Below are 24,069 nucleotides of genomic sequence, written 5' to 3' on the forward strand. Positions count from 1 at the left end.
TTCTCAAACTCAGTTTCTTGTTACATTTTAGTACAAAATGATGGTTACAGGCCACTAATTTATACGTTAAAACATGCAATGCACTGTAGGCCAAGAAAAAAGGTACTTTAAAATGGCAGTTCTCTTTGGAGAAAAGGATGAACCATGACCTAGATTTGGCCCCTAATGGGTTCCATGGGAGCAACTGAAAGAGTGTGTGTTCCCAAGGACTCATGATAGCAAGTTATGACAAGGAAATTGTTTATTTCCAACAGTTTCAGGCTATCCTTCTACCCCAACTCATCGCATTCTCCAAAGCTGAACTAATACTGAGAAAAACTGGGACAACTGCTCCTATATTTATTTTTTATAAAACACATTGTACTTGTGGAACATTTTCTTTATTTCTTCAGTTGCCCCCTTTTGACTACATCAAGAGCACTCCATTCCTGTAAGTCAACAGGTGACTTTGAGGTCTAGAGTCTTGGGGATCACAATACAGGTAGGGTTGGTGATTTCAAACTAAATTCAGCTGCAAAACAGAACAAATGAAAACAAAAGCAAAACAAAGACCAGTTCCTAGGAACCAGCCATAGCATTTTGTAAAAATAGCTGGCTATCAGAGTGGAAAAATAGAAGAAAGTGTTCCAGTTTGATTATTTTCCCTTTTGGATGGCTGCTGTAGTGCAGGAGACATGTTTCATCTACCACCTTTCCATTAAGTAATTTTCCAGGACTCAGCACACACAGAGTGTCAAAGTCGAGGAATAGGCCTGAAGCAGTCTCACAAAATGCTCCTCACGCATTCGTCCCCACAGACATACACAATCACACCATCAAGAACACAGGCTTGTTCATTTTACTACCTAGCTGTAAGTAGTAGAGTGGGCTGGTAAAGGAATCATGGACTGGGAAGTATGTATCCTTATATATGTGACAAACTTCCTTCCATTTCTCTCTACTTTCAAATGTTGCTTCTCTGTTTGTGAATATATTTAGGTGGCAATGACTAGGTAGGTTCATATTTTGCTTAAATTTTTCCTTTTGAAACATCTTCCCTTTTTTTTAAATCCCCCTTTCCCCCACCCACTTATTCTCCACCCTCCCACCCACAGCCTATATATTCACAAGTTAATAGGTTAGTAACAATATTAGTAAGAATAGTAAGAGTAACAACAACAACAACCAACAACATTAAGAATATTAATCCCCTATATCTGTATAGCACTTTACGATCTACAAAGCGCTTTCACATCCATTATCTCATCTGTGCCATAATGCATCAGTCATCAGACACACAGGCCTTCAACTGTGCAAAAGGAAAATAGATCAAATGTTAGAAGTCAAGTGGTGAATAAAGGGGAAGAAAAAGTTAGTAGTGAGTGATGTTGGAGCTGTGAAATTTAACAAAAAGGGGAAAGGGCTGAATAAAAAATGTGATTTCAAAATTTATATAAAAATTGAGATTTAAGCTTAGTTTGTGGCATCAAATACTAGTCATCTTCAGACTAAGTATATATGGCCCTGATTAGTCATTACCACAAATTGTTCAGTTTATCAGATATATGTATGTGATTTATACAAGTTGGACTGAGATGTCTTAACATTTTCTTTAAATGACATTGGCATTGCAAGATTAAACACTTAAAGAACACTAAAGCCGTGATATGAATGTACTTTTGACAAAACTGGAATAAAACATTTAGGAAACTACTTAAATAAAAGCCATCTATGTACTTCATTTATCTTATTGTTGATTTTATAGCTATTTTATAATTTATCCCAGACTATTATAAAATATATAAAACTGAGATATAAAGTATCAGCAATATAACTTTGCACTTTAAATAATTTTCAGCTACAGATTTTGCTTTTAGAAAACAAACTTTAAAGCAGCTGTTTTGCTTCCTTGTAAAAGTTTCTGTAAATGCATATACTTGGGTCCCTGATGGACTTAGCTGTTGTGACTTCCAGACTTTTCCAACATTTTAACCCTTAGACAATGGAACAAACAAATCTTTATTGTGCCTTGTTTAATGGTTCATGTTTCCACACAAGACAGTAGAGTTTAAAATTTTAAAATAATGTATGTATGCTTATATATATATATATATATATATATATATATATATATATATATATATATATATACTTAAATTCATTAATGATCTTTAAACTGTGGGGTGAATCTGTGAGATGAGGTAAGGAAATTTGGCACATTTCAAACAGCATCCTTTGAGTTTTGGTAAATTGTGTAACACAACATATTTTTCCACTGTGATCTACAGGTGCTATCCACATAAGTGGGGGTGGTTAATAGCAAGAATCACTGGAATGTTTCTAATAAATGAATAGGGAAAAGCTCCCTAAATACTCACAACCAAATGTTGATATAGAAGTAAAAATATATACAATACAGTCACTTGTTTGTAGTTTGGCACAATGTTTTCCTTTTTTTTTTCCCCCTTGGGTAAATAGTGCATAAACTACTTGTGCAACTGTATGACTTTTAAAGTCTTTTACATAGAACATCAGATTAAAGTTTGCTTCCAAAGACTTGTTCCCACACTTTAAGATTCTTTTCTTTAAGCACTTACATGTCAACATACATACCACAAGGCATATTTTGAAAGAAATAAAACACAAACATCAAATGTCTTTCTGGAAAATTCGAGTCTCTTCTTCAAACACAGGTAAAACCCAAAATGCTGTTTCTGCTTTTAGGAGATTGTAGTCGGAATCCCTGCAGAAAAATCAAACAATTTATGCCACCTTAGTTAGCTTTTGTGTATGTCCCACAAAGGGATCATACAATCTAAATTTGTTTACATCATACTAGATGCTGTATGATGCAGAAAAAAGATACAAATAGCAGGGGCACTAGAAAGCACTCCTAATTGCCATATGATGAGATTTTGTTTTCCAAACTATGCTCTTTTTGCTGAAATCATCTTGGCTTTCTGTCTATATAACTTTTAAATTCTGTTCAAAATTTTTCTTACTGCAAAGCCCTTCCCTTCTCAAAATCATTCAAGAGCATATTTCAGTTCTATTTTCTCAGTAAGTAAAAACTAATGCTGAATAGCAGAAAAAGTAGACTTGTTAGAATTTATCCCTGGTCAAGCCACAACAAAATTGCCCAGTCTTTTGGGTGGCTTAAAAGTATAGGGATTTTCATGCACTTTTTCCTTTTCATTTTAATTTCAAAAAGAAAGGAATGGGATAGTTTCTTTCATGCAAACTTTTGCTTTCAAAAGGGAAAAAATGAGAGACTGTGGGCTTAGCAGGTAGTGGGAAAGCTAAGGGTGATTCATCTCAGCCATTTTGGTGCAGTATTACCTCAATTTTTCAAAAGAAGCTGTCCCAGCCTCATCCTTGTGGACCTGTTCTCGCTCCATGCGCTTTCCCTTACACTTCTCATCTCTCAGGGCCTTGGAGCTGGTTTTGTGACGATATAACTTTTTGTGTGTTGGTCCGTTATTGCCTAAAGTGCTCAGGTTATTATACTTTTTATCAAAGAAGGCAGAGCGAGAGTCCTCGTTATAACCAGGTATGTTTGCACGACCAGGATCACCTATCGCTGCTTTCCCGTTGCTTTTACTCACACCTTTGATGGACCTGTGATTCTTAGTGGCTCCTGGAGAGCCACTGTTGACCTTTTTCTTAGACTCCTGTGGTGTCCCAGCCAATATTTTGAGGGTTTTTAATTTTAGACTATTGGATTCAGGGGAGTAGAATACATTGGGGTTCCCACGGTGCTCCATGGGTTCCCAAAGGGGCTCTATGGATGCCATCATAAATCTCTGCACATCTGCCATACCAGAGGCAATGTTGGACAAGATATAGGAAGGCTCCTGAAATTCTCGTTGGTCATCATCCAGAAGGTTGTTGGTGTTGGTGCCTATGCTCATGTCACTCCAGCCTGGGCGGCTCTCCTTCCCCAAAGACCAATCTCCAGAAAGTCCCTTCTGACTTGGCATCTTCATAGAAGCCACAGGGCCGCCATGTTGGATACATTCAGCCAACGTCTTCCCTGTGGAGGATATGCTGTTGATTTGGCCTCCCCCACAACTAATGCCAATTTGCATTTTCTCTCCACTGATTGCAGCCATGTATTTTCCTTTCTTTGTTGACTTAGGGACCTGGCGGGAGGTTTTGCCAGGTGATTTTTCAATCCCTTTGTTGCTGGCTTTGGGAGACTTTTTCCTGCTGTTTTTCTGAGAAGAGCTTGGGTTCATAGCCCCATTCTTGCTCGGTGAACTTTTCTTTCTTGGTTTCGACACCTTGTTGTTGGTATTCATTTGACCAGATGGATCACTGAACGTTGATAAGCAAGGGGCTTTTTGGAGAAGGCTGACAGAATCCTCATCATTGAACATATGGAACTGAAACTGATGGTTGTTTAAAGTAAATCCATCATCCACTTGGACCTGCCGTGAAAGGGTACTGCAGTCCCACTTGATTTTCTCCATGTTGCCCAGTGGTCCTGGTATACCCTCTTGGAACCCCTTTAGTGTTCCTAGTGTCTTGATACTCTCACATCTGGTAATTTGAGGGGAAAGATTGGGGGTGTCAGGTGGAGACATCTCTGAGAGGGAAGAATGGCGGAATTTGTCAGGAGTGAAGTTAGAGATATCCAGAAGGTCAGTGGATTCTTTTAGTGGTGCTATCTCATCAATGCTCTGCTGGATCACCAGCTTGGGGCTGCAATGCGCCAAGAAGTCATCAGTGATATCATCATCACCATCCTTTTCACAGGATTTCAAGCTAAAGGAGCAATAATTGCTTGAGTTGACAGAGATTGTGGCCATTGAATCAAAGCTAAAGAGCCGACCATCATCCAGATTGACTGGGCCCTGCTGGAAAGGAAAGCAGATCTCTCCATTATTAAAGTGACATAATTGATAAGAGTCATCAGATGGGAGCTGGGTGTCTTGCACAGAGGCATATAGGACCTTGTTGCAACTACTGCCACCACTATTGAGGCAGATTGGATTGTATGTTGTAGCTGTGAGGTTATTTTCTATGGAGACTACTTGGGAGACCCCAAATTCACTGGATTGGGCTGGAGTTACCTCCCTTGAGACTTCAGTCATGAATTCCTGGGATCCAGAAGTAGGTTTGTTGGGCCACACACTTCCATAGTTGCTTGATTCCATTTTGAAGTTTTGGGATGATTGCAGCAGCTCAGACTCGGAGGGTGAAGAAAGCACACAGTCCTGCTCAGGCTGGAGAGGTACAAATGATTTTTCTGTTTGAGTGAGGTTGCTTTCATTTTGCCCTGGAGACTGGTGAGTGAAATATGAGATACCAGTATTGTTTGACAAGTCGGAAGCATCTAACAATGTCTGTAGATACCCTCCAGGGATAACAGGTATATTGTTGGCCACATGAGTAGATGATAAAGGCATTTCAGAAGAACAGGTGGTTGGTAGGAAAGTAGAATTCTTAACAACCTTTGTCTCATGAAATTCAGATAGATGTGAATTGTTTGAGGTCCCAAGAATAGCTTCATTCTTTGAATTAGCCTTGGAGGGGTGGTCTTCCAAAAGAGGGCTCATTTGAACAACTGGCTTGCTTTCTTGCCCAGTTTTGATTTTCTTGGATTTTAACCTGGCTTCACTTTTAAATTTGATTTTGTTGAGCACTTTTCTCTCTGGCCCCTTAAATTGTGCATCGTGGGCTTTGACTTTCACTGAGTCAGGGCCTGTGATGTCATTTAAATGTGATCCATTTGCATAGCCGGGGGCTGCCAGAGCTGCTGACTTCAGCATACCTTTCAGGCCTCCATCTTCTTTACGACTACTACCTTGCCTCTCATCATTGCAGAATGAAACCTGCTTAGCACTTGTTGAAGTTTCCATGGATGGGATTCTTTGAATCCTATGCCTGTTGCCAAGTTTAGATTTTCGTTTGCGAGCAGGTGGCAGGAATGACACCTCAAAGCTACCTGGTTCAAAGCTTTGTTTTTGGCATAAAGGTGTTTTGTTGGAATCTGTGTTGCTGTTTCTCTGCTTCTTCTGCTTCTGCCAGAAGCCCTTCAAAGGGGCCAGCTTGGAATACTTGTTGAGCTGATTCTCATTCAAATTCACTGTTGTCTCATTGGCATCCACCCTACCCAACTTCACCAGCATGTTCTTCTCACCTTTAAAGCGATTGATGATGATATATTTGATAATAACAGGGGGCTCCTTACGGGTTACTTTCCTTCTCTTTTTGGGACACCATTCATCATCATCTTCCTCTTTAGAACCACCTGGAAGCCATTCCTTCCTCTCACTTACTTTTTCACCCTCTAGTGAGTCAACATCATATAGATAATCTTCACTGTACCTGACTTTTCTCTTGGCTCGCAGCCCGTAGTTCTGCTGGGAGGAGGAGCTGCCAGAATTAGTGTCCCTAGCCATATAGCGGCTACAGTCCTTGATCTCCCCCATGGCATCATAGGAGATCTCAATGAAGGAACTGTCATCACTGAAATTCCCTGATGCCTCCAAAGAATTGGTAAGATGGTCCTGTTTTGGATTCTTAAATTGCCCTACCTCAGTTCCACTGCATGGTTTATTTAAGGCAGATTTTTCTCCATTATCCTTTCCATCTTTTTTCTCTACACCTTTGTCTTCCTGGCTTTCTTCTTTGCCCTTCTTCTTGTCCAAGTTTTTATCTTCTTCCCCCCAGATAATGCTCACATCAGGGACCTTGAATTGGGAAAGATCATTGCCCTGCTTCAGAGCCCCACTCTTAGACTCCCGCTTGGGGCAGGTAGTAAAGACACTGGGGAAAAAGTTGAATTGGGCATCCTCCTGCATCAAAAGGGTGGTCTTGTCTCGAACATTGTCCTGGAAGGACTCATATCGAATTTTCAGGGAGCAGACATCACTGCCCAGTGTTGACTCATCATCATCAAACATGTAGTTATCCACATCTTCTTCAGAGAACAGGTTGACAGACAGCTCATTCTTGGAACAGAGGTCAAGCAATTCAATCTTACTCTCACTAATGAAAGTCTCAAAGTAACCCCAATCCTGATTGGAATTTGCCAGCAAAGCCTCTTCTGTATTGCACTTATCTAATAGTAATGCCTCATAATAACTTTTCTGAGCTGTATCCTCCAAGTCAATGTCAGGTTTCTCTGCTTCTCGTCTATCTCCTGCCCTTGATTTGTGCAGGGGGAAGCCTAGGAGCTGGTCTGAGAGCAGCTGCTCTCCGTATTTCATATTTTCTCCCGCATTAATACACTGAATCCCTATATCAGATACTGCACAGGTTTCATAATCCTTATTTAGATCACTGACTTTCAGACTGATCCCTGGCTCAGGATCTACTGCATCCTTGGATTCCATGAAGCAGCCCAAGCAAGTCCGGCTTGGCTGCATGAGGCAGTCCCCATTCAGAGCTGACATGCCTGCAGGCTCCATTATGGCAAATGGAGCTTTCTCACACTCATTGGGCAGTGACCATGTGTTCAGGCCTTTCGCAACACCAGATGTAAGGGAGATGGCATTCACAGAAGCACTGTTAGCAGCATGCTCAGGTGCTTCAATCAGGCCCAAAGGAGAGGGAGGGCTCTGCATACTGGGCTTCTTAGAGGGCAGAGGCAGGAGACCCCTGGGATACATCAGAGTCTCTTTTTGAGCCACTGGTATAGGCTGGATTGGTGCAGCAGCTTCTAGAGCTGCAAATGACTTCATTGCCACATCCTGCTCCTCTGAGTCTGGAAAAAAGGGAAAGATATGACAAATAAAGTTAAAGGTCTTAGATCAGACTCATTAACTCTCTTTCCCTTGATCAGTTTCTGGTATTTACTCTTATTATATAAAAGCTAAGCTTCATTTTTCAGCTTCTTTAACTTTATAACTAGAAACTACATAGTTAAAGAACAACCCTGATTTTATATTGAACATCCATGTGAGTAAAAAATAATATTCCTTAGGTTCAGCTTTTTCCTCAGACACATACAGAGTTCTCCTCAGAAATGAGGAAAGGATTGGATTGCTTGATCAATTGGAAAGTCAATGCTTTCAGGGTGGAGAAATGATCAGATGGGATATTCACAGTTTTGAGCTATGAGGCATAGTCCTAACCTTCAGACTTCACCTCTGTTCTGGAAGTTCCTACTGAATCTAGACATTCCAAGCCTCACATCAGAGCATATTTCTAATTCACTAGGAATATGGAGGGACCTAAGTATCCATTTTATAGAGATGATTTGGGAGAGTAAAGGGATTGGATTAGATACCTCTTAGAGACCCTAGAAGCCCAGTTAGAGATTTGGAGGAATAAAGTTTAGGATTAACATTTATCTCAGAGGCATCCTAGACTTAACTTGCCCCAACTTTGTGGATCCTGAAAATCTATAGTAATAACAAAGGACTACTGGGAGAGATATTTTGTACTATAATTAAATTCCCTTACCATTTTCCTTGACCCCATTAATCAGAGTGTTTTCTCCATTGGCTGAGGCAATGACAGCCTTTTCTTGTTGGTTATCCATGAATGTAACCTCTTATTGTTTCATTCCAAGTCCAAGTGCTGTCCAACCTGCAAATTTCAAATACATAATATCAGTCATTAATTTTTTCTCTGTTTTAAGGTTATTTCAGATAGAGAGATCTTAAAAGGCTCACTGGAATTTACCTGTGCCCAGATTGGCTTCATTGCCACTTGTTTTTGTTTCATAGTTTAGACCTACCATACAAGTCAATTTGGAAAATCACACTCCATTCATACATTCTAGAGCCTTCTATCCCCTCTAGGCTACCATACTATTCAAAACTAAAATCTGAGGAAATAGGCAAACTTACATCTTCCTCCAGATAGTAACACATTTAACCTAATCATGGTCATCCAATTAGAAAGAACACAAAGTGAAGCCCAGAGTAATCTGAGATAAGGGGTGTGTACATGTGGAGTTGGCTTTATTTCTGTTTGCCTCATTTCTACTCCAGATGATCTGAAGCTCCTAAAAAACAAGTTAGTTCATATTTATACACACATATACTTCACACTAATATTTTCTCTGTGCTTAAAATTTGACTGCTAAGGATGGAAGAAGTAGAGAATTCCTTCCTTGGTTTCTTGACTTTCATGACCTTAACTCTGGTTTTGACAAATATCCCTCTAAGCCCACAGTAGAGTTTTTAAATATGACTACAAAGAAGATCTGGAATTTTTGAAAAAGTCCTAGCATCATCTGGTATTTTTAGTACATAGAACATATATTTATAGCCCCTCACCTCTTGCCCACCTACCTGGGTGTTAGGTATACGCAAAATGATAGGAGACACAGCCACCTGAGATGGAGGCATCTGCCATGTGCCACCACAACATCTATAAATACTTATTTATTCCAACACCCCTTTTCCTATACCTTTTCCTCAGCCAAGAATCCATCCCTTTATTAAAAAGCACAGACTGCTTTACTGATGGCCAAGCAGCTATTATAAGAATCTCAACTGTATACTCACTTATCCTGATACATGCATATACTGTAAAAGGTAGGTCCAGCATTGAGGGAACAAGACTCAATTTTATATGATTCAATCTTTTAACTTTACCTATCTGGACCTATTTCCTATTCTGTAAAATAAAAAGTCTGTATTAAGTAATCATCCAGCTTAAAAAATGATCCTGGGTTTCCCCTAACATTTATATATCATAATTGCCAAACTTTCTTCTTATTTTATACAAGATCTGACTTGAGAATACTCAATAAACTACAGGTGTCAGGGAAAAAAGAAAGAGATGCTTACTTGTTGTATTTACACAGAAAGGAGGTTTAGAGATTTCTAAAAGGTGGAGGGGATTGGCTAACAATGTCAAAGTCCCCATCCTTTGCCAACGAGGGCTCATTTGTGGTGGAATCAAATGTACAGATCAGATAGCTGAGCCTCTGCTTCAGAGAGGACCGTATGGGAACATGGAATCATACCGTCATCATGGGTTGTCTGTGTCTCTTTTCTTAAAAGGAAACTCAGTAGAACCTCAGACATCATTTTATTCTTCTTTGACCCTTTCACTAATTGCATCTTGGCAGGGACTTGATAAGAGGCAAATTATTTGTAAATTTCAATATTTTAGTGTCTTCTTGTCCCTTATGCCTAAGGCTAACTACCAGGAAGGCTGATTTTATCACCAGGAAGACCAAGGCACAGAGAAACAAAAAATAAAAGAAGGTCACAAAATAACATAATGGTAGATCTATCAAAGGAATCCAAGTCTCCAGACCAAGAAATCAGATGTTTTTTCTTAAAACACAAATGCTTTCTTTATAATCCTTACCACTTCCAACCTCTGGCCAAAACAAGGCTGTAGAAATATGTTTCCACAGGTTACCCCTTTCAGGTAATGAAATAAAGAACAGCTGCCTCAGACAAGTATTGATTATTAGTAAAAATTAATGTACCATAAAATACATACAGAAGCAATACACCTAAGTATCAAGAATTATCCACAGAGAAAAAAATGTGACAATGAGTGTGTATATGTCCATGAGTAACTGAAAAATTGTGCTTTACACTGGAATTTGACACAACATTGTAAAATGATTATAAATCAATAAAAATGTTTTTTAAAAAAAGAATTATCCAATCTTGTCGGACACAACAAGAACAGTGTGTCATGGGACATATTAGTGTCATTGTAAATTTACTCTGGGATGTTATTTCCCTAAGAACATAAGTTTCCTCTCAGAAAAATCTGACCAGGCACTCAGGATTTATGGCTCTGAAGTAAAGGTAATCTTAAACAGTTGAGAATAGAGGAAGTAACGCTTTGGCAAAAGATACAGAAGAGGTAGATGGGAGCTTAATAAGTTGGGAAGTGGAGAGGAAGGGAATGGATACTTACTAGGTGCGAAACTGGATACAGTTATAGAAGTTATCTCATTTTGTACTCAAAATCACCTTGTATGGTTTGTCCTACTAGGTTCTCATTTTTTCAAAAGGCAAATCGAGTATCATGGATATTAGCTTAGATACTAACATAGATATTCTCATAGATATTAATTTAATGATTATCAATTATTTGGGTCTTTTTTCTACAGAATTAAAAGGCTATACCCTGAGCAGACAATCCTTTAGTCCTTTCCTATGACTTTTCAAATCTCAGTTCTAAATAAGACAACTTAAAGGTATATATTTTCCCACATTTTTATTTATTTATATCTTACCTGCTTACAAAGATGATTTGGGAGATGGATTATAATTTTTATAGCTACAGTACAAACAGCTCTAGGCTTGCTTTAGCTCTTCCCCACTGATCAGCATTTTAGGACAACAAATTTTGTGGGGTTATTGAAATCTATTTTGAGCTAAAATTGATTAGCACTTTTAGAATAATGTACAACAAATTGCTTTGCTGATCATGGTAAATTATGTAGTGTAATGGCATCAATATAACATTAGCTTGAAGACAGGCATTTTGAAGCAAGAAAATGCTGTTAAACCAGAAAAACAACCTCTCTTACTTGCCCTTCCCCTCAGTTGGGCCTGAAGAGGGCTCACATATCCTGTTCCCCAAAGGCCTTGAAGGCACAGGTCTCAGAGTCTAGATGACCCACATCAGCATTCATATTGGGGGCTGTCCTTGGCCTTTTCCAACTGGAAAAAAAGCAAGGCAAGAAAGTAAATCTGCCTATGGACCTGGCACAACATAGCCTTTGTGATTGGAGTAGTACTAATCTCTGTAATATCAGTTTAAATCAATTCAACAAATTGACTTGGTACTACTTGTGGTCTTGGTAGTGTACCAGAAGCTGCACTGGAAAAGGCAGTTGACTGAGACTAGATCCATGTTTTTCAAGATGCTCAGAGTCTACTGGGGAAAACAACTAATAAAATTTGAATAAATGTATAATACACTGAAAGAAAGGCAAAAAGTTTCTATAAGAGTTCAAAATGGAGAGAAATTATTCCAGTTCTAGGGAGGAGGGAAATTAGTGAAGGCTTCACTAGCAGCAGCAGCATTTGAGATGGACCTTGAAGGATGGTCTTTCAGGAGGTGAGGATGGGGAAGTATACAAGAGAGAAAGGCATTCCAGGCTGAAGGAACTTCATGAAATACCATGAGTCTCTCCTCACTCCAGTCTATCCTCTAAACAGCTGCTACAGAATCATAGGCCTGACAACTTGCCTTGAATGTAACACCCTTTTCAATCAATCCTCAACTTCTCAAGTTGTATTCTCCTTTCATCCTGTTCATCTCCCCCAATACTCCCAAACATTCTAATCCTCTCTGTTTCCTTAATATGCTAGACCATTTTTTGCTTGCAGGCATCTTGAACTTGATAGTTTCTCTGCTTGGAATGCCTTCTCCCACTCTCTCCCTTTCCTCTACTCCTTCCCTTTCTCCCCTTTTCAGCTTCTCTTTCACCTCTCTCTCCTATTTCCTCTTTAAATTTTCCCTGACACTTTCTTTGATTCTCCCTACCCCAAACAAAATTACTCTCTTCCCTTCTCTGTGTTCCCAAGGAACTTTGATCTCATCTGTGTTTATCATCTTATATAAACATTACTTCTTTATATCTGATATCCTCAAAAGACTAAGCACCTCTCACCTCCACAGGGATTAGCTTACATAGTGCTTAGAACTTTGTATGTACTCTATAAAAGTTGATTGGACAATGCTGTTGAATGGTAAGAAAAGATGGGGGAGAATTTGGGGAACAGTAGTGTTTGGCTAAAATATCAGGTACATACAAGAAGATATGGCTGAAAAGATAAGAACTATATTGTGGAGGCCACCTAAATCTTAATTTAGGAAGACACTGAAGGGTTTCAAACAGAGGAATGCTATGATTAGAACATAAGGATCAGTGAGAGTGGGAGAATCAGAGGTAAGGAAATAGGTTAGGAGACAATGTTCAGGTGTGAGTGGTCCATAAGATTAGAACTAGTGAAGAGGAAATAGGAATGGAAAAGGAGATGTTAGATTAGAATAGAACTGCAGAGGTGTGTTGTATAGGTTTGGAAAATGATTTAGATGTGGCAGGTGAGGGAGCAGGAGTCAGCATACAGAGAGAAGAGAGAGGTTAAGGAGTTAATAGATGGCTGTAAAAGAAGAATTAGGCGTGGTTGGATTCCAGGCCAGAGTAGCTTCAGAAATACAAGTGCCAGGATCTTCCTGAGAATAAAGCAAAGTGAGTAATAAGTTGGCTGTCAGGTCCAACATGGATAATGAAGCCAACAAGGGGTCTTAGCTGTCATACTGGAAAGAAGGCAACTGACCAGCAAGCCGTTATAGATGGGGAATCTACAGGTTTGGTTAGGGACTGAAATGGATCAAGGAGATGGGACTGTTGTAGAAAACAGATGCACAGAGGTTTCCCAGGTTAGCCTAGCCAAGATCTACCTAGTCTAATTCTTCCCAGTTCAGCTTCAGTCAGTTGATGGATGACAGAATCAGCAATAGCACAGGGAGCATGTTCTTATCCATAATGCTGCTTGGCTAATTCAATTTTGCAATATCTACCAGGACTTCAAGACACTAAGTTAGAAATATGGAGGTATGATGCTTTTAAGTATAGAAAACATGCTTGAATGAGGAGCCATGTAAGTTTAAAAATACTAAGGGTGAGAGACACATTAAAAAGAGATAATCACAGTTAAAATCTAAAAAATTCTATATATCTCAAAAGTACAGTATGAATCTATTTCATCTCTCATGATAAAGATTCCAAAATTCAAAAGTTATACACAAAAAACTCATATAAGAAGAAATGGTATCATACAATGGATGAAGTAAAACCAGTGACTAGCTGGGTGTCCTCAGACAAGCTCCTTCCCCTCTCTGGTCCTGTGTTTTATTAGCTATACAATAAGGGAGTTGAAATAGATTATATCTAAGGATCTTTCTAGCTTTGAGCAATCTATAATTCATTTAATTTTTGCTTTTTCACTTAAAAATTACAAGGAAATGTACAATGTATAAGGAAAACATCACATATATGAAGAGTTCTAATTTAAGTTTTGTATGATACTGAGATGAGCCTAAAATGTACACCCGAGGGAACTGTACTCTCTTCCATCTCATGTCCCTTCCCACATTCCTCTGATTTTTGTGCATTCCTGTCCCAATCCTGCCAGAGGCAGGAAATAGAATGCTGCTGCTGGTGACAGGGCTCTGTATGTTCCACCTGCCTTCATTTTTGGTAGGCACCAGTCCAAGGGAGGGCTCCTTTTTGCTATCAGGCTCCTGGGCAGCAGCTATAGTGGCTGCACTTTTGTCCTAGCTCAGTAGCTCAACATTTCCATCTCCTTTCCCCTTCTTTCTCCTTCCTCCAGTATGTTTATCTACACCATCCTTTGTGACATCACTCTAAAGAAACTTCCAAAAAGAGAAAGTGCATAAGATCATAAATCAATGAGAAAATATATGAAAATGCATTGTCTATGTTAAAGCACAAAACCTAATATGCACTAAGACCTGAATTAGGGGTAGACAGAAACAAGGAGAGGCACTCATGGGCTCAAGTAAGAACAGCCAGCCCCGCCACTAGTCTTAATTTCTAAACTTTAAGACCATAGGTAGCTGAAGTTTACTGGCACATCTCAGAGTCCCTTTGCCTTTGCAAAATAATTTTATTTTCAGGATTTGTGCCTGCTTTCTCTCTCAAGTCCAGGTAACAAGTGGTAGAGAAGTCAAATCACTGTTTGTTGGATCAAGAATGGGGTATTTCTTTCCAAATAGAGTCCCTTTCTTCTTATTGCCAGACCCATATGGGCAGTACAATGGCATATTAAGTACAGAGAGACTAACCTGGAATATCCATTGATGTGTGCAAGATGGGTGGTCCTTGGAAGGACCATACCTGGCACTTTGTGAGAAATGGTTTATACAAGGATTGTGTCTAATCACAGAGTGCCTTCATTGCTAGGCAGCACTAAGTTACATTTAATGCCTGAGTGCAATAACTATCGGATGAATTATATTATAACTTTCTCCATATGGTTTCTAATATCTTTTCTTACTACTCATCTAGCCTGTTAATTGCATTTAAAACATTATTAAATTATCTCAGAAATATAATCACTGAACCACAGTGCTAGAAGGATATTGAAAGATAGTCAAGTCCCCAAATCCCCATTTTACAAATGGGGCAACCAAGTCCCAAGAAGGGGAAACTACTACTTGCCTAATGTCATACAGTGAGTTGGTAACACAAAATATCCTTGGAAATAGCCTCATGGCACCAAGTTACCTATTAGGTGAAATATAAAATAACCACTATTAGAGGGCTACTAACTTTTTGTTTGTCTTTATTGGATGAAATGCTATCACAAATAAGAAAGATGTCCTTGCTTATCCCAAGAAGGGGGGTGGTGGAAAGGAGTGGGGAAAAAGCCAAACCCACCCAAATCCATCTGGCTAGGAGGCACTGCTCTTCCAGCCTCTGGGATTCTATAGCTCTGTGCTGTCACCTTCAGGTACACCAGTTCCAGCAACATCTTTCTCTCCACCACACACACACACACACGATGCTCATGTATACTCAAAAAATCATGATTCCTTTCTTTTCTCATTGTGGAAGCAGAATGCTGCATATTGAACCAGTCAGAAGACAAGCAGATCTGGGCATTCATTTGATCTGAAAGTGCTAAAATAAACTCAACTATATAATAATGCCTAGTTAAAACACCCCTTGAAATTTTGTATGTGGGTCTGAAAGACCAGGGATATCACAAGTAAAAATGTTTTTGATAAAGTCCCAAGGGATCATAGCAGATTTCTTTTATAGTCTTTTACTTATCTCTTACTTCATTTTAACCCACAAAGCAGGAAAGAAGAATATAAAGAAATAAACATCAAATTAACTACTACATTTATTTAGAACCCCTAAGGAATTACAGGCACATCTGATTTCCTGACAGATAGCTATTTTTAGTAAGTAGATAAGAATCATCTGTAAATGGTTCCAAGTAAATTGAAGATAAAACATAATCAATACAAACCGGCCCATGAGCAAAATGATACTGCTAACCTGGCCCAGGCATTTGGAATCAGTCTTGGTCCTACTGGGGTCTCCCCTTGAGATGATGAGCTAGCTGTTACAACCAACTGGGGTCCTCAGTTTCACTATTGGTTAAATCTCTGGCCTTCCTTTCTAATTTAAGAGAGAGTTCCAAGGCTCTCCCAGCATGTGTATTTGCAAGAGAGGTACCTGTCCTCTATTTGAAGCAGTGAAGAAGAGCATCCTTCAACATTGATGTTCTATGGATCTGGGGCTTAGTTGAGCACCCTACTTCCTCACCTCTTTTGCTTATGTGGAAACCAGTACAAATGGCTAGTGGAAGGCTTGGACTGTCACATGAGTGTGGACATATGTTAACTACTTAAACTATTATTAAATGCTTGTTTTATATGTTAGACTATGCCATGAGAAAAACAGAAGTGAGAAACACAAGCTCTACTGCCAAGACATTTGTAGTCTAGGAGAGGTAGGAGTATCATGGCATAGAAGGTATCTCTCAGTGTGACAAGTCTTAGATTGGCTCAAATATTTACTTCTATATTTTGATTTTACTTTCAAACTATTCTTCTAGCCTTGTCAATCTCTAGGATAGGTCTTTCAGATATTGGTCCAATTAATATTTCTTTCACCAAAGGGAAAAAAATCTCTCTGATCCCTATGCCCAAGGCTTAGAAAAAATGAATCCATTATTGATCACTCCAGGAAGATAAGTGCAACCTCCCCCTTAACTCTGGACTTGCTCTTATTAAATACACAGCTAGTAGGCAACATCTAGCAAGGGGTGAGACTACTGTTTCAGATTCCACCTCCCTCTCCTCACACTCCTTTTGCAAATGTGCTTGTAGTAGAGCTTGATAGCTACTCTCAAACTGACAGGCTGGTAAATGCCTGGAACTTTTCACACAGGAGATCTGTCGTTCCCAAAGGTCAGAAGTCCCAGACATCCTTCACCAGTAAGTGGACTCCACCAGGGTATCTCTTTGTATAGCTACTTATATGTAGAGGAATATGCTTTAAGATGAGTTTGACCATTTACAAAAATACTGTTACAACTGCTATAGAAGTTTCATTCAACACAGGAAAGAAAAATTCCAATAACCCCACAAAGGCACCCAGCAACTCAATGTCATATATTCAGATGCACCCCTCTCCCACTAGAAGAATTTTTCTCATATTCCTTTAATTTTCTTATTTGTTTTTCTGTGGTAGTTTTATGCCTTTGTGGTCACAGAAGATGCTTGGAATAATTTCTACCCTCTTAAATTTGTTGAGGCTTCTTTTGTGCCCTAGTATGTGATCTATCCTAGAGAATGTTCCATGAGCACTTGAAAAGAATGTATATTGTTTCTGGGGGATATAATGTCCTAAAAATATCAACCAAGTCCAACTGTTCTATTGTGTCATTTAGTATCTCCGTTGCCTTATTGATTTTCTGTCTGGATGACCTGTCCAATGATGTTAGTGGGGTGTTAAAGTCTCCTACTATTACTGTGTTCCCATCAATTTCTCCCTTTATGTCTATTAGTATTTGTTTTATATATTTAGGTGCTCCTATACTGGATGCATATATGTTAACAAGTGTAATAGCCTCATCTTGTATTGCTCTTTTGATCATTATATGGTGTCCTTCTTTATCTTTCTTTATGTCCTTTGTTTTAAAGTCTGTTTTGTCTGATATGAGTATTGCTACTCCCGCTTTCTTGTCATTTCCATTTGCATGAATTATCTTTTTCCATCCTCTCACTTTCAATCTATGTGAGTCATTCACTCTAAAGTGGGTCTCTTGTAGGCAGAATATTGTAGGCTTTTGTTTCATTATCCAATCTTCTGCTCTATGTCTTTTGATTGGATCATTCAGTCCATTGACATTTATAGTAATTATTGATAGATGTGTGTTTATTGCCATTTGGACTTTGTTTTTCAGTTGATTTCACATTTCTTCTTTGTTCCTTTCTTTTCCTTTTTGTTTTCTTTCTGTGGTTTGATAATTTTCTCTTGTATTACCTCGGTTTCTTTTTGATTTTTGTGACTCTATTGTATGCTTTCGATTTTTGGTTACCCTGTTTTTCAAGTATGTTAACCCTTTACTATATCTTTTTGCTTTAGACTGGTAGTCACGTAGGCTCAAACACATACTAAAAGGAACGAAGAAAAAAAGAAAAAAGAAAAAAAAGATGAGAAAGAAAAAATTAAATATTTTCTTGCTCTCCTCTCCCACCTTTTATGATTTTGACGTCCTTTTTTTTTTTTAATACATCATCATGTTTATTCTCTTGCAACTCATTGTAGTTATCACATTTCCAATTATGGTTTTCCCATTTCTATAGCTTCCTGCTGCTTTTCTATTTAGTATAGACCTTTCAATATTTCTTTTAGGATTACATTGGTATTGCTGAATTCATTTAGTTTTTGCTTGTCTGTGAATTCTTTATCTCTTCTTCTACACCAAAGAATAGTCTTGCTGGATAGAGTATCACAGGTTGAAGCTTTTTCTCATTCGGGACTTTGAATATATCTTGTCACTCCCTTCTGGCCAGCAGTGTTTGTGTAGAGAAATCAGATGAAAGCCTTATGGGGGTTCCTTTGTAACTAACTCTTTGTTTTTCTCTTGCTGCCTTTAGAATCATTTCTTTATCTTTAACTTTGGTCATCTTAATTATAATATGTCTTGTTGTAGGTCTGTTTGGGTTCTTATTGTTTGGGTTCTTCTTGTTTGGGACCTTCTGTGCCTCCTGTACTTGGATATCTGTTTCCTTCTTTAGGTTTGGAAAGTTTTCAGTCCTGATTTCTTCAAAAACCTTTTCAATCCCCTATTCTCTTTCTTCTCCTTCTGGGACCCCTATTATGCATAGGTTGGCATGCTTTATATTATCCCATAGGTCTCTTATACTGTTTTCATTGGTTTTTACTTGCTTTTCTGTCTGCTGTTCTGATTGGGTGACTTCTGTTATCCTGTCTTCTAAGTCATGTATTCGTTTGTCTGCTTTATCTAGTCTGCTTTTGACTGCCTTTAGCTTGGCTCTTAGCCATTGAGAGTTCTGTTTTTTGTTTTTTTTTAAATTGGCTCCTCTTTATAGTTTCTATTTCCTTTTCATAATATTCTCTGTTTCTATTCACAGTCTCTCTTATTTCCTTCAGTGCTTTTATCATCCCCTTTTTGAAGTCATGATCTAGTAGACTCTCAAGGTCTATCTCATTGCTTGTTCTTTCAGGGGACTTCTCTTGTTCTTTTAATTGGGAGTGGTTCATCTGCTTCTTCATTTTACTTATATTTCTCTGGCACTATGGAGTATCAGTTATCTTCTGTGGTCTTTAAGGGCTATTTTATTTTTTGTTTGTTTGTTTTTATTTAAAGTGGGAGCATTGCTGTGTAGACTGTGTGCATCTAATAGTTTTGTTGTGAGGTTTGTTCTTAGTATGGATGTTTGCCATGTCTTTCTTCCATGCATGTTGGCTGTTATCCGTTTGATTGGGGGTGTGGTTGGTGTTATGGTGATCAGAGCCTGCCCTGATTGTTGCTGCTGAGCAGAGCCTCCTTTTTTGTTCTGTGGTTGTCACAGCCTTGACAGGGGCTGGGTCTGCTCCTCTGTTGCTGGAATAGAGGCTTCTAGACCAGTTTCTGAGCCATGCTGTGTGTAGGCAGGGTTGGAGTGCTTCAGCTGGGAAGAAGAGTCTATAGGAGATGTCCACTGTGAGGTGCCCTCTGTGGTGTTGTCTATCACTTGTTATGCAGGCTTACAAAGTACTCCTTGTTGACACTGCCTTTGTCCCCACCTTAGCTGCAGGAATGTTGGCCACCTGCTCTGGTGTCCCCAGGTTCTGGGCCCCAGGAACCACCAGTGCAGATTTGCCAATGTCAGGTGCTAGGACCCACTATAGCAAGTGTGCAGTCACACACCTGAGTCTGTGGTGCACCACAGGGTCAGTGCAGAACCCCAGCCCTGCCTCCACATATGGTACAGTATGCTAGCCTGTTGTAAATAACCATACTCGTCCCTGCTGTGTGCCAGAACTCTGCTCACTGCCTGTTCATCCCAGAGGCGCGGGTCCACAAAGGGTCCAGAGAGAGCAAATCTGCCCTCTCTGCCTGGGGCTGTAAACAAATCTCAGTCTCACCTGTGAAGTTGTAGGGCCCCTGGGAATGGATTCAGCTTTCTGCCCCACCTCTGCACAGCAGTGATGGCTATGACCAAGTCCCACCTTTCTTCTCCTGAGAACATACCAACAATGGAGGAGCCAAGTGGAGAAAGCAGCTATGGTGTGGCTGTGTTGCACCCCCCCACCCCAACAGTGGTGCTTTTTTATAGGGGTCTCAGGTTGTTCTGTTACACACACACACACACCCAGCCAGAGCTCACACCTCCCTCCAGTCCCCTGAGGCTGCCTCTGTGCAGTGGGCCCAAGCCCTCTCCCCATGCTCCACACAGATCTCCAGCAGCCAGTCCTGGCTTGTCCCTGCCAACTTGTGTCTAGGGCTGGGGATCACAGGGACCCTCCGTGCCAGTTCCCCTTAGTTCTGTCTGCCAAGCTGTTTCCACATTCTCCTCCAAGCCTCAGAAGCTTCACTTCTGTCCCTGATGACATCCTGGCTGGAGAGGTGGCACCACAGGGTGAGAGTGCCTTTCTTCCTTTGCTGTTCCCTCCTGTCAGGACTGGTCCTGCACTGATTTTCTTTTTTATTTTTGTTTTCTTTTTTCTCTTACCAGATTTTGTGAGACTCCTCCTTTATGTCGAAGTGAGAGACACTCTGCCAGAGTTCAGCAGGTGCTCTGTGTGATTCAATGGGTTTGTAGATGTAATTCTTGGTGTATTTGTGGGAGAGGGTGAGCCGTGAGTCTCTCTACTCTGCCATCCTGGCACCTCCCTAATCCTTTAATTTTCTACATGAGACCTGGAATGGTTATCCAGGAACAAGGGGAAGGATAGGAGTACAAGGTGAGGAGATATTAGAGAAAGGAGTTAGGCCTAAGAATAGGTATGTTGTTATTCTAGTTGCAATTCTGTAATAGCCTTGCAATCATCTATCACTATAGATCTCTATTCTTGCCACTGGCAATTCATTAAAAGAATCTCTGAAATAGCTTCCTGGGGTATCTTCTCCAGCCCTTAGCCCAAGCCAATCCTGGCTAATGTCTAAAGCCATAAACATGGCATTCTGGAGCACTGTGCTCATTAAAGTCTAAATAGGAAACACCCATTGCACATGCAGTTCCAAAGCCCATATTTGCTGAACAGCAGCAGTTGACTCTGCAGGACTCTTACCAATTTCAGAAGCCAAGTCCACAGTAGGAAAGAACTCTCAGGGCCAGGCTTCTGGAGATTCACCTACTGATGAGAAAAAAAAGTCCTGGAGAAGGCAAGGATAAGTGCTGTTATTTTCTAGTGATCCTGGTTTTCTTAGGTTCCTTTGTTTTCTTCTCAGCTGCTCATAGTGCCAAGTGTTTCTTAGAAGGAGTATTGTCTACAACTATAGGATCTATTTATCTTTTATGTGCCAATATCTGGGCTCACTTGCAACTTCTAACCTGTACTGTGCAATACAGCACTCACTCTTCACATGTAGCTGTATTTAAATTTAAATATAAAGTAATTAAATAAAATCAAAATTTCAGTTCCTTAGTCACACTAGTCATATTTCAAGTGCTAAGTAATCACATGTGGCTAATAGTTACCATATTGGACAGCAAGATACAGACTATTTTCATTATCAAAGAAAGTTCTATTAGATAGCATTGTTACTCTTACTCCTTAATCATCTAGTCACCTTCTCTATTTATATAGGCTAGCCTAGCTTTTTATTTATCTTACTGGCTTCAGGCGCAGAGGGTTGATGTCATCGTATTCCTCAATTCATTAGTAATCAAAGCAAAGCTTATTTCTTGCCATTATTCTTTTATTCTTACACTTTTTCATAAGCAATTATTCTAATGTGGTAAATGTTTATCTTTGTATGTATTCTTTTACAAGGTATATTGTTTTGTGTGTATATTTTAAAAATTTATGAAAATGGTATCATGCTATAGATCCTATTCTTTTAATTTTTACTATGAATAAAGTTTTTAAGACCCATTCACATTTCAATGTGTATATATAACCTGTTGCTTTTATCTGCTGCGTAATGCTCTATGGTATGCACACACCATATTTTACCTATTTGCTCTCATTATAATAGACACCTAGGATGCCTGGCTTAGCACTTCATAGAACTCTTTGCAGAAATCACAGAAAATTAAAAATAATTATAACCAAAAGTATTTGTAATTTGAGTACATGTCCTCACTTTTAATTGTGGGTTATCTTCACTCCCTAGAATATACACCCTTTTCCTATCCCTTCAGTATTCTATCTTACTGGTATAACTCTGCCTGTTGTTGCTCATTGTCCATTTTTTGCTTGGCTTTGGTCTTATACAAGATTTTTTTTCCCTATTCTTAATTTCAAATAATGATTTTCCATTGGTCTTTGGCTCTTATTACCTGGGCTCAAGTTACATTTATGAAGTCCTTTATCTCTTGTTTATTTTTGCCTCTTTCTATAACTCCTTTTCTTCACCTTGCTGGCACTCAACATTCAGTTCAGTGAGTGGTTTCCTGGCTAAAGTTTTCACTGAGTAGTAGAGTTTAGAATCCTAATGGAGGCAGGACTGCTGCACTGGTAGCCAGAGACATCCAGGGCCTATCAGGAAGTTTCATCTTTTCTGTTAGCTTAACACACCAGGGAAATAACCTTTTAATCCAGTGCAGCAAACTTCATTTATTGTAGTGTTATCCAGTTCAAAGACATTATGAAAAACATCCCCAGAGAGATTTAAGATTTCAAAAACATCCTGAGTTTGAACTTAACTCAACTACTCCAGAAGGCTAAAACAATGGAAGATGACCTTTTAGGCACTTCATATGCCAGGCACTGTTAGGCCAGATAATGTCATGCCAAATTAGAATGTTTGTCTCCTGGGGAGGGAGGAGGGTTGGTGGGAAGGAGACATTGAAGGTTTGCATTTTAATTAAAATAGTCTTTCAGTGCTAATGACCTAACATTAAAAAATGATTAATCCATAGAAATACAAAGGAGAAATTGAACATGGGATACTTGATGTCATTAAGGTGGCAGAAAGGGAACAAATGTATGTTCTAATCATCTTTGATAAAGGATATAGACAAAGTGGAACTTATTTAGAGGAAAAAGTCCAGAACAAGGGGACCCAAAACTGATGTTAAACTTAGGGAAGAAAATTCAAGAAATGTGTTTTATGTCTTCAAATACCTGAAGAACTATCACAAAAAAAGTGAAACTAAATTTGTTTAGTCAGACCACAATGGGAAGTAACTTGAGGGAGGAAGATTGTAGCTCAACATATGGATCAACAGAGGTGTCTAAAGATGAAATGGGTGATGAGGGACGGGCATAGGGAAAAAAGTGACCTCACCAGATGTATTCAAGCAAAGGCTGAGCAAAAAATTCAGTGACATTAAAGAACGTATTTGAGCATTGGATGGAGAAGCTGGACTAGATGGCTCTAATACTCTATGATTCAATGTGACAGTAAGACAGTAATTTGTACAAATCTGAAACAAATTCAAGGAACTTTTAAAAAGATATAAAAGCAAATACACCAAAGCAAATAAAACTGGGCCCTATTCAAGCTACTCAGCCATGTCTGTGAGAAGGGGAACAAGAGAAGACATTCCCATAGTCTCGCATAAAGTACCACCTTGGATATAGGCCTATAGCAACAAGGAGCATGGCCTGTCCATGGACTCAAACCATCTTGAGGCAAGTTTTTTTTTTTTGGGGGGGGGGGACAGAGAGACTCTCTCAGAAACAAGGGGCTTTGGGCACTGGAGGAATGCTATTTTTAAAAATCTTAAAGAACCAATCTAGAGTTTTTTCTCAGCCAGTCATAACAGTTTCTCCAAAGCAATTAAGATACATGCAAATTGGCCTAGTAGATGAGGGTTCTTGCCTTCAGTACATTAGCACTACTTCCCCTCCCAACCTAAAAAAAAAGTGTTTCTCCACGAAGGCTTTCTCATACTTCTCCAGGGCTCTGCCCAGAGTTTGAAAGCCCAATGACAAGACACTGCACTTGGCTGCATTTTATTGCCTGCTGTACTCTTCAG

The 24,069-nt window shown here is 39.3% G+C and overlaps 1 protein-coding gene across 1 annotated transcript in view; it reads right to left on the reverse strand.

The window, feature by feature from the left end:
• Positions 1–364: 364 nt before the first annotated feature.
• NEXMIF (neurite extension and migration factor) overlaps positions 365–24,069 on the reverse strand; it is a 149,798-nt gene continuing 126,093 nt past the window's right edge. Inside the window, exons 2-4 of the mRNA XM_074359105.1 lie at positions 8,395–8,520; positions 3,319–7,693; positions 365–2,722 (exon numbers count right to left, since the gene is read on the reverse strand). Coding sequence (XP_074215206.1) covers positions 2,629–2,722; positions 3,319–7,693; positions 8,395–8,473 — 4,548 coding nt within the window. The 5' untranslated portion in view covers positions 8,474–8,520 and the 3' untranslated portion in view covers positions 365–2,628. The remainder of the gene's footprint in view (positions 2,723–3,318; positions 7,694–8,394; positions 8,521–24,069) is intronic.

This window comes from Camelus bactrianus, chromosome X, assembly GCF_048773025.1.
Source record: "Camelus bactrianus isolate YW-2024 breed Bactrian camel chromosome X, ASM4877302v1, whole genome shotgun sequence".
Classification (NCBI taxonomy): domain Eukaryota; kingdom Metazoa; phylum Chordata; class Mammalia; order Artiodactyla; family Camelidae; genus Camelus; species Camelus bactrianus.